At 36.7% G+C, this 11,706-nt stretch overlaps 1 protein-coding gene across 1 annotated transcript; it reads right to left on the bottom strand.

Moving 5' to 3' along the window:
* Positions 1-606: 606 nt before the first annotated feature.
* pex11a (peroxisomal biogenesis factor 11 alpha) lies at positions 607-7,821 on the bottom strand. The gene is made up of 3 exons (XM_040133382.1): positions 7,457-7,821; positions 7,165-7,280; positions 607-2,216 (listed from the first exon to the last, which is right to left on the bottom strand). The coding sequence occupies exons 1-3, from the start codon at positions 7,510-7,512 to the stop codon at positions 1,648-1,650; spliced, it is 741 nt and encodes a 246-aa protein (XP_039989316.1). The 5' UTR covers positions 7,513-7,821; the 3' UTR covers positions 607-1,647.
* Between the last annotated feature and the right edge of the window lie 3,885 nt (positions 7,822-11,706).

The raw sequence follows: 11,706 nt of genomic DNA, 5'->3' as shown, positions 1-11,706 counted from the left end.
CACCAATTAAACTCTTTCTAATGTTTGCTATTGCATACAGGCATATTTGAAAGAATGGCCTGGATTTTATTTTAATTTGTACTTTCAGCCCAGGAAACTGTGTTCACATAACTCATACAGGTGTGCTTAATTGGTATGTTGGCATTGGTACTGGAAAAAACAATGCCTCCATGGAAATGTGAAATTAAACATTGTTTTCAATTATAAACTGCTGCAATTGATCCACCTAGGAGAACAAATATCTTTATTTATTGCTTTGTATGTGTTTGTTCTTTTATTGGATTCCTCTTCGCATAGTCTGTTCATTCTTTTCACAGCAAAACTAAGTATGGCGAAAGGGAAACGGAATATATTTTTGCAATTTTTGATGGTGGATGCTTTATCGCAAGGTCATCCTCTTGAGAAAAGCTTTCAGAAAAAACTGTATTATTGTCTCGGTAAAATTGAAAAATAAAAGCTCTTTTCAATTCAGCATGGTGTCATGTTACCCCAAGAGGGCAGTGTTACTCTATTTCTAAACTGAACCACAAATGTTTTTCAATGATCTACTACTCAGATATTTAGCAATTATTCACATCACTGAAATACAAACATGTAGTTTTTAAAAGCACAAATTTAAATCATTTTTATGCTTATTATGAAGTTTTTTATTAACCTTTCAATCAACACGACAGTGAAAACATTTAGTCCCCTAAACTGGATTACGCTACTACATGTGAAAGTATATGTCACATGATGGTATTTTCTAGTTTATCCTCGTACACTTGATTTATCTGTGAAACAAAGGTTAAAAAACATACTGTACATACATATTCATACAATTCCTAGTCAATTTATTAAAAATGTAATTATAAACACATTGTTTAGGGTGTCTTTGCTCTTTTAAATAGTAACATGATTTTCATTTTCATTTTCTTTGTACTCAAATAATTTCTTTACATTTTTCTTTACGTTAAACAGTATCCTCTGTTGACAGCCACAGTCCAGGCCTTGCCTTAAAAGTTAGAGTGAAAAATAAATACTATTTGAGATAATTCCTTTAAATCTCTCAGCTGCTTTATCCCCTCTAGAAGCACTTTTGGTTGAGAAGCAGCTTATTCGTTACTTGAATGGTAGGGATAAAACTTTAAGCAGCATTTTATCATAAAAGGCAGAGCAGAGAAAGACAGTAGGCTTAAAGTGACAACGCAACCCAGATTAACGCATTGCTTATCTAAAAGATACTTGAAAAAGCAGATGCAAAAGCTTGCATCAGTAAGGAGCTCTTATTTTGCAAGTGCAGTGGTTACAAAACTGCTGGTTTTATATGTGGTGTTGGAGAAGACAGGAATGTACAAAGGTTTGCCTTGGCTCTTTTAAATAAAAAAGTAAAATAAAATAAACAAGGATACTATATTAACTTGATTTGCTCCTTTTTAAACCAAGCCCTTCAGTTATTGCTAGCCTGAGTTTGGTGTTAAACATAACTGCCATTCTAACATAAATGTTACAAAATGTGCCTGTGGTGTGTTGCCTAATCTCATTGCGCACCAGGCTAACCTCAGTCCACCAGTAAAGCTCCAGCTAGATGACACTAAATCCTGTCACCTGTCATAATAAGCGTTCTGATCTCCAGTTAGTCAGTAAGGTTTATCTCTACCTTCGCTATCATGGTTTGATTCGTAACTTGGGCTGTGCAAGGGTTAAAATCCCAATCAGTGAGGATATCAGACCACAAAACCCAACCACTCCTGGATTTGACTGGTAAATACCTAACTTGTCTAAGGGAATGAAGAGATCACAAATGTTTTTCAGCATGTCCAAGGCAACAGCTGGATGTGATTTGAGGCTGTCCAACAGCAGAAAGAGCAAAGCATCCAGCTGAGGAATGACAACTTCAGCCACTTCAGGACTCTCATTGAGATGCTGATCCATTTTCTGTCTAAAGCGCTTATCTCTTGCTCTCTGCATCATTAACTGGAGGACGACATAAACATCTCTGGTCAGATTCATAACTAGCGACAAGAAGTAGCACCACGAGGCGTTTAGGCTCCAACGTTCCTTGTCAATATCGCGGATAAGACTGACACTTCTGGCCCAAAGTATATTGTCACAGATAAAGTAGAAGGCGCGGTTGATGTTGGCTGCAGTAAGGCACAGACACAGCACTCGGTCAGAGAGTTGCATGGTTCGCTTAGCAGCCTCAATGGAATTGACTGTGTTTCCCAGCCTGAACACTGACAAAGAAGGAAGAAAAAAAAAAAGGGTATTAGAGCAGTAATCAATTTAATATGAAATGTCAGGTCAACATTTCATAGCAGCAGTCCGCCGTGGAAAGCAGAATACTGTTAAGCGACACTTTTATCAAACTACAGTATCCCTCTGAGGGAAGAAGGTCATGGTCTTCATTTACTCAGTGTGTTTACATACTGTAATCACATCAGTTCTAGCTGTGGCTCTTCCTTGCATACTTTACTTACTGAACACTTTAGAAAACAAGTTATTAGTATTATCTACAAGAAATCCTCCTCTTAAAAGCTCTGTTTTTAAATTATGTGCCCTGCCAGTCTCTTTCCCCACAGGCAGGCCAGGCATAGAGGCAGTATAGCCCCGTGGCTGCAGCTCTGATGCAGAGAAGAGATAATTAAGTGGTACACCAACAGAGCCTGGCCTGGTTCTCTTTGGCTCAGCCCTAGCCCTCATACAGCTCTACTGGAACAGCATCAAGGGCGGCAAGGTCTTTATTGCCTGACCCTGCTCTAAGGCAGCACCTTATGGATAATTTCCACATGGAACTCATCAAGCCAGTCTCTGAAAAATTTAAATTCATAAATAAAAACCACAATGTGTCTAAGTGCAAAAGGTTTAAGAAGTCACACAAGGTTGTAAAGTAAACCGATCTATGAGCTGTCTAGGCCAGTCTCAGGGTCAATCAGTGTTGCTGTGGGTCCATGTGGCAACAAACAATGCAGTCACCCAAAGTGTCCATCTCAGCTCACAGCGGAGAAAGAGAAAAAGCTACAGATTTCAACATAGCCACAAACAGCCATCAACCTGGTCTAAGCCCACGGGCCAAGGACACATGGATGGCAAAAAGAATGCAAAATTGCAAAGTTCATTCTAAACTTGTAATGAAATTTGCTATGCATTTTTACAGAGCACAATCAAAAAAGTGATGAGACACACTTTTTAGAACAGCCACAAATGTGTGTTGTATTTAGCGTGTATTTATTTATTTTAATCTAATTATATGAAAAAAACTTAAGAAACAGCTGTAACAATAAACATGTTTACGAGGATAAGCATCTTTAGTGTCACAAAAGAACTTGGTCAAATAGTTGTATGTATCAGTGTTTTTGGAGAGTTAGTATGTAGGCTGACGAAAGATTTAATCAAAGATTAACATCGAAAATAGTGCATGTATTATAGCACAGGTGGGCCACCTCGCCTGAAATAAATATCATCTTTACTAACAGCATAAAAAATTAACAGACTTTTATGAAAGTCATATATTAACCTTTCTAGTAACACAGCAAACGCCCTATATATTTAATGAGTGTGGCTAATGTTTAGGCCATCAACCACTGATTAAACTGATTACAGGACAAGATGTGTAGAATCTGAATTGCACACTTGTACTGTTAATCAATTTCCTGGGGTAAACACTAGTATGGCAGTAATAGGCTGTGTCAAATCAGACAGGGTTGTTGCAGCATCATCTCAGATTTTGTTAAAACCTTGTCTATATCCTGGATGGGTCCAGAATGTAAAATATTTCTCTTCAAATCCTATGTTTTCGTATTTTTCTTCAAGCCCCATTATTTCATTTTTATACCCTCTAAAAAAGCCACGGGTATTAATATCTTGTTTTGTGCCAATTTTGTCAATATTTGAGGTCTCAACAACTAATGTACACGACGATTTTAAGAATAAAACAAGGTGTGGTAGCAATTTTTGGTCATTTTCATAGGACCAAAATGGTATGTGGGTCAGTTAGTAGAAAAATAAAAATGTACATGGAAATTGCTTGATGCATGGTTATGAAGGGTACAAAGTTCTAATGTCCTTCTGTTTTTCCTTCATACAAAAATAGATATTACCTATGAGAGGAAAAACGTCCATTTCATGATTAAATTTTATTGTCACGGTATCTCCGTGATTATTGAATTCCTGGGTCATATGAAATGATAAACGAAAGGATAAACCTGTTTTCAGTATGTTCATTAGAACAGAAGGCATTTGAGATGGGAATTCTGTCTCTGGTAAGGTCCCGGATGTTGAAAATAAATGAAATATTTTGATTAAACTTCTGGTATAAGGAGGAATAAGTGGTATCCTAAATGGCCCTCTCAAGCTCCAGTGGGAGCGTTTTAAATGTGTTGCCACATAAAAAGTTGGATGTGTTTATACACATAATTTTACAGTGTGCATGTTAGAAAGCTATATGATACGCATGTTGAAGCGTGTCCAGTGAAATCATCAGTATATTCCCATACATTTTATCAAGAAAACACCAAGCATGTACCCAGTTCAGTCCTGTTGTTCAAGTTATATGGTTAAAGGATAGTAGTCGTCTTCACATGCTATTTCTAGTACATAATATTCTATATTGCACATCATTTTCAATAGTTATTTGAATTTTTTATGAGTATCTTATTATTTTTTAAATATGGAATATAAAATTTAACCACCCCATTGAATATAACATCTATCAGAGTTACAGCCTTTTTCTATAATGAGGCCCTGATAGTACAGAATATAGTTGGCATTGCTGACCTATAGTAAAATGAGCCTACAGAGAACATGTATCTCTTGACTCCTACCAATATTTCAGAGGCTGAAACACATACAAGTAGCGATAATAAGGGAAGACCCTGCTTTTTCATTATGGATGTGTTTCCTAGAGGTAAAACTTCCTTTAACTATGTATTTATCTACGAAGGCAACATGGAAGGACATTGGCACTTTCTGCCCTAAATGACCATTCATTAAGCAATTTCCATGTAAGTTTTCATGATCCTTCTAGCTACGCCACATACCATTTTGGTACTATGAAAATGACTGAAAAATGCTGGGACGCCTTGTTTTATTCTTAATATCTTCTTGTCCATTAGTGATAGAGACCGCAAATATTGGTGGTCATTCAGGAGTTTTGGACTTTTTTCAAAATCTAGGGCCTTTTAGAAAAATCAATAGGCATTCAATACGAACTTCTAATGGTTCAGTTATACTGAGAACATGTTTATCTTCCATCCTACAAAGTTTGGTCAGGCTAGGAATAATACTCTTCAAGATAATAATGCCCAGACATGGTTTCCCAGATAAGGTGTTTTTGAAAGGGTAAAAAATGAAAAACTATCTGGGGAAAAAATAAATAAATAAATAAATAAATAAATAAAAATAAAAAACAATGAGGCTGAACAAAAATATTTCACAGGCCTTAGTTATTAGACTTAAAAATTATATAGACATATAGAACAAAATCAGACGATGCTGCAGCCACTTCCCTGGATTCTGTGTGATTTGACACAGAATGACCATTTACCACACTATTTCTCTGATTTTTAGTTTACATTCGAAAATACGCATCTTTCTTTAGTGCCATTATCAGATATGTCGCAACTTTTGCTTATTTGTGAAATTATATTTGGACACAAATGTTCAAACTGTACAACCTTTTCTTGATATATGTTGTTGATATATATGACCATTAGAACCCAGTGCTATGCAATATGTAATTATTATACATTAAAACAGCAGATAAAGGTTTATATATTTTACCATCAAATGTTCAATGTTACTTAGAAACAACTGTCTGGAAGAAGCTCTATTTTTTATTTTCTATTATATTTCCTTGAACAAAAGTGGCGTTTTCAAAAGTTTTCATGAAACTGAATCTGTCACTTCCGAACAAAAATAGAAGATTTCAGACTATTATGCCACAAAAAGACCACACTGCTATTAAAATGTATATTCAGCAACGGTGGGATGAAATAATGAAAAAGGATGCAGGCTTTGTTTCACTCCTTTTGGGAATGAGTTTCTATAACTAATAGTGACTATGCAGAAGGAAAATTAAACTGACTTCATCGTGACTCAATACTGTGGCTTAGAACAGTATTTGCTAGTGGTAGGAAAACAAAGGGAAAATGCACTCAGTAGAGTGCAGACCTCTGCCAAGGCCAATGTCAACAACATACGCCAGACTTCAGAAGAAAAAAATGGAAATTCATAGTAAATGATCCAGATCTGCCCCCAAATTTAATGGGCTCTTCACTGACCCATGCCCCACCCCCCCCCTAAGTTCAGTGCAAATCGGTGCAGTGCTTTTTGGGTAATCCAACTGACAAATAAACAAACAAACCAACAAACAAACAGACAGACATGGGTGATTGCATTACCTCCTTGGCAGAGGTAACAGAGAAACTATAAAAAGTAGTAGAACAAGCTGCAAGTGCCTTTTGCAAAAATGTAAAGCTAGTGCTGAAATGATGAATTGATTGACAATAAATTAATCAACAACAATATTTATGATCTAGCAAAAATGGTTGGCTGCCTCCATCTCCTCAAATGTGAGGACTTGTCTTTTCTCTATTTTATATATTTGTAAAATAATTTTGGACTGTTGGTCAAACAAAAAAATCCATCTGAAGATGTCACCTTGGGCTTTGAAAGATTTTATGGTGCATTTTTCACACTAAATAGGCTAACAATTAATCAAAAATAATAATCAGTGGATTACTTGAATTAAAAGGTAAGGATTATGTTTGGACTTGGATCCAAAAGGTTATATTTGATGGAAAACATAGGACAGCAGTGTTACTGTGAATACAGCACGTCCACTCTGCTGCAAATATTACTGGGCAAAGTGGTAGGACTAAGGTGATTTTGTATCAGGGACCTATATGTTTAGCACAGTCTTGTTAAGTTTCTAGTATTTAATTTTAAAAACTCCCACACTGTACATGAGGACATGCCGGACCCTACATTGACCGTTGTAGAACGCTGTCAATTGTGATAAATCTTTATTATTGTGATTTTTGTTTGATTCCATTTTCCCTCATCTTGTTGGGGACCTAATGAAACCACCTCGGGGGGTCCCCGGGATCACCAAACCCCACTTTAACCTCAGCGTAACTACTCAGACACCCCCCCCCTTCACTTCAGCCTTACAGTTATACTCACATTTTCGTCCAGCACTCATGTTGGCTTCCAGACTTTTAAGCTTTGCCACGAGCTCCTTTCTCTCCGAGTTGTTTCGGAGTAGATATGTTGACAGAGCACATGCATACTGGGCTGCTCTGAAATAAAGACATTAGACGGAGAGAAGGTAAAACGGAGAAAGCTGATATTGAATGCACAGCTCTCGGCACGCTCTGCCTCTGCTCCACGCCGACCTAGCAAATTAACTTCACGTTTCCACTGATAAAATAAATCGTCAACATTTAAGTCCAAGTCACACAATACTCTGAGTCACCTGAATACACGGTCTCTTCCTTGACTCTGACTTGTGAATTTCACAACCGCGTCCATGGTTAGATCAAACAAGAACAGGTTGTCCTAGTTAGCCGAGGCGAGGGCAGAGTTGAACCCTCGTTAAAGGACCGAAGCTGCGATAAGTCGATGTAACTTCTCGCTGCCGTTGTCAGTTAGTTGTCTCGGTTTAAATAACGTCAGCAGCGGCGGTTCATCCAGCGCTGTCGACTAAAACTCAAGCAGATAATCTGAATTGTGACACTTCTTCCACTTTGACATTAAGCTAATTATCCGGTCGCTTCAGCCGACACATGACAGCTGGGCTGAAACGTTCTTGTCTCACTACGGAAAGTTTTGCAAACGGACCAAAAGCCGAGCGGGTTTTGTGGACGTACCAGCCCCCTTACATATTGGTTACTATGGCAACTGTACATTTTACAGTCATAGTCTTTTTTTTTTTCAGAAGTAAAAAGTTAAAATAAAAACTTTGTAAGCACTTTAAGAAAGATAAACTACTTTAAGATATTACCAGATAAAAATAAGGAAAACATTGTAGACTATGCGACAAAAACCATCACTGTACATTTTCACAGAAACACGAAGTCCCAACAGGTGTATTACTTGAATGTTACAGTGAGTCTTGTCTGTAGAAAAACGAACCTTTATTAAGTGTTTCATGTACTGAAAAACTGAGATGCCTACGTTTAAACGGCAGGGGGCAATGTAGTGTTGGACAGGTGGTTAGATGTAAAGTAAAACGATGCCACTCTCATGAATGTGTTTACTTCTGCTCGTGTTATACGTTTCAAGGTAGGTTTACAGGTGTCTTTCTACAGTGATCTAGCACAGTGTAGAGAATAAAGAAAGTCGTGGATCTACTTGACCCAATACTCAAAAACTGTGATATCGTCCTATCGAAAAAAAAAGGACTAATGTTATTGAAGGTTATTTATTTTGAAAAATAAATAATTTGTTAGTTATGTTGCTTTTATTTATTCTGATAAAATACAATGATTTTTATGATCTATTATTACTCAAAAATTGCATTTGTCCCAAAATTGTCTGTATTTTCTGACTGTGTAATTCATGTCGTTACAAAAAGATCAGTCATTTTCAGGCAATTGCAACACATTGTACCACTGTCAATTCAGCCCCAGCCACGTGGCCCCCCCTTATTTTTTAAAAAGGTATAGATTAATTGCTGTATGTGACAGTATTCAGTGATAGGAAAGTATCATATTTTGCGCATAATCTAATGTCATCACTGAGATTAATGACAGTTCCCATGACTTGAATGAATGAGTTAGGCTGCCACCGTGAGGGTTCGTCAATGTCACTCAGTCACTCCGATGTATGGAAAACATTACAACTGTGCAAGCTGATCCTTCATTACATAAACTGGGCAAACTGCAGACTAACTCTTTTGCTTCATTTTGATCTGTTGGTAACTACGATTTATCTCTTTTGCTGCTCTCATATTGTGATTAATTGATCTGCCTAGTATGAATTTAAAAGTTTAATAAAGTTGAAAAAAAAACTCCCACTTAAAAGTTTTCTCACATCCTCTGCTCCTCAACATCGAGAGTATCTTTGATAGTTTAACAACTCTACACGTTTCTGTTAGGTCATTTATTTTAGTAACATCACAGCTGAGCCTGAAACTCATGTTGTTGTTTTTTTTAATCAGATTGCTTTGGAGAAGAGGCCAGCCAAAGGCACAAATCAGACCCGAAATAAATCTTCTCTTAAAAAATACTGTTACAAGTCCAACATTCAAGATTTCCCTGAAGTAAAAGTAAACAGCTAAACGTACTTGAAATGTTAATATTCTGTATATATTATATATATTATATTATTGGGTTATTATTACTGATACGTTAACATGTAAGCAGCATTTTAACGTTGCAGCTGGTAGAGATGGGGCTCATTTTAACTACTTTATATACAGTTGGACAATTTAAGTTATGGCATTGCATTATATTTTATAAACTGATCACGTTTTTTATTTGTAAAATCTCAATTAGTGAAGTAACTATAGCTGTCAGATTTATAGAGTGGGGTGAAAAGTACAGTATCTCCCTCTCAAATGTAGTGGAGTAGAAGTATAAAGTAGTTTAAAATTGAAATAGGGAAGTAAAGTAAAAGTACCTCAAAAATGTACTCACCACTGAAGAATCCATACTGGTTTCAGAATAATATTTACGTAGATGCTGCATTTTGTTTCTCCTGCTGTTACTACAGTGCAGTCCTGGTATCTGTGGACCTTTCCCTAGTTTGTGCCCCTCATGTATTATCTTGACATTTTAGTCACAGAGCTAAGCGTCGGTTTTTCTGAAGAAATAAATCCGCATCAATTTTTGAAAACACCTCAAGGTTATTTAATGACACTTACCACTATCATAAAATTGTTTCCACAATACTGAAAAGCTCCTCCAACCATCTGGATGAAAATCTATTTGACTGTAACTTGATTGTACACGAGAGGTTCTCACTGGGGGTACAGTGGCCCTAGTCATCACTGTTTGTGAACATACCTAAACTTTCAGTCTTTAAAAATTGTTCCTCTGTAGAAACATTTCCATTGATAACTGATGAGCCATGAGTCTTGAGTAAAGCTTTATTTTTGTTATCACTGGCATTATTTTGCTTCCGTTGTGCTGTAGATTAAATTGTACGGTGTGAACATCTTGCGTCTGGCAGCTTTCATACGTGTTGACAACATGGTTGCTGACTGTGGTGTAGAACTGCAGATGTAATGACAACTGTGTCTGTGGTGTGTTTGTATTCGGTTTGTTGGGTATTTCTAAATGTTAGCTCCGATTTGGTCCCTAGTGCCTTTGATTGCTCATGGTATCGTAATTCCTCCTTGTTCAGCAGCCTCTACAAACATTGTTACTCATTCAGTTGTCATAATACTGTGATGCATTGTGAACTGTATTTTTTATACATTACACTTCTCCCTCAAGCTATTGATTGTTTGATAAGTATTTATATTTATATCCCTCCTTGAATGTTTTTTTTTTTTTCTAATACCGTTTACTCTTGTGCTCCAGTTGTTTGCTGCTCTAAAGACCTAATTTCAACATGTGAGTCAATCAATAACCTTATAACATTAAGGATCCTACATTTGTTAGAGATACTTTTGTTGGGTTGAGTTTATATACAATAACATTCAATCAGGGTTTTCACCAGAGTGGGTTTTTGAGGCTTGATAACAGTGCATTTTGTTGATGCTGCCTATAGCTAATACACAGTATTTTGTGTTGTATTTTACCCTTCAGCAAAAGTGAAGGTTTATTACTATAAAAAGTTGGACTTGCAGTCGCAAAATGGTCGTACACTGTCATGTAACAGGATTTCATTTTATATAGCTTTAACCTGTGCAAAATGAATGACAAAGCTTTACATAATAGCCCAATTAAAATCCTACTTGTAAATCCTAAAAAAATAGTCTATGACTGAAATGGCAAATAATTTCATTCTCGAGAAATGCGAAGGCTGCTCCCGACAATATACAGGTGTGCACAGTGGATGATGATAAATGGCAGCAACTTGGCCAGCCTTATAACATTAAACCTCAGATCACGCAGAGCTTAAATGACAAGTTTTTATTTCAAAACATAAGAAATCTATGCCCCGAAAAATATCGACTGATTACTGAAACAAAAATTTAAACTTCCTGCTTGTCCTACTACTGCATGTGATGTGACACTTTCATCATATTAAGAAATGGGAGGATGTGTGAAAGGTGTGGTAGTGTGTATTTCTTTGCGAGTTTGGTGAAGTGATTATGATTTAATGTACTACTTGAGAAATATTTTGGGCTGCCAATATATTGTCTCCACTGTCAGGGGTTTGTCAACATCCTGAGTGACAAATTCTATCTGTCCAAAAATCCAGCATTATTACTATTCCAGTATTTTGAGGGTGTTTGAAAGTCAGGCTCAGATGTAGTGTTTCCCAATCCCCTGGGCTCTTTGTAGATAACGTCACTCTGTACTGCAATATCAGTTGAACTAATTTCCATAGACGTAAAGACGTGGCAGCGGGGGTAAAACAAGTGACCTTGAAAGAATTTCTTATGCATCAACCTTTAGGATGAACGTACATGTACAGTATATCTTCCATCATAATTGTCATTTTTACAGAATAAATGTTTACCTTATTGGAAGCAAACTTCATACAATGCCTTTGGCTGACATCTCAAGGCAGGCTGCCAGTCAATTGATTTGCAATACCTAGTTTCCGCAC

Source organism: Xiphias gladius, chromosome 8, assembly GCF_016859285.1.
Source record: "Xiphias gladius isolate SHS-SW01 ecotype Sanya breed wild chromosome 8, ASM1685928v1, whole genome shotgun sequence".
Classification (NCBI taxonomy): domain Eukaryota; kingdom Metazoa; phylum Chordata; class Actinopteri; order Istiophoriformes; family Xiphiidae; genus Xiphias; species Xiphias gladius.
This window is presented reverse-complemented; position numbering and strand designations above follow the sequence as displayed.

Bases quoted from the DNA above. Each gene is read 5' to 3' on its own strand.
- pex11a (XM_040133382.1), bottom strand. From the start codon at position 7,512: ATGGACGCGGTTGTGAAATTCACAAGTCAGAGTCAAGGAAGAGACCGT. The intron at 7,281-7,456 runs GTGACTCAGAGT...TCTTTATTTCAG, and splicing joins GGAAGAGACCGTGTATTCAG to AGCAGCCCAGTATGCATGTG. The intron at 2,217-7,164 runs GTGAGTATAACT...CTTCTTTGTCAG, and splicing joins CATGAGTGCTGGACGAAAAT to TGTTCAGGCTGGGAAACACA.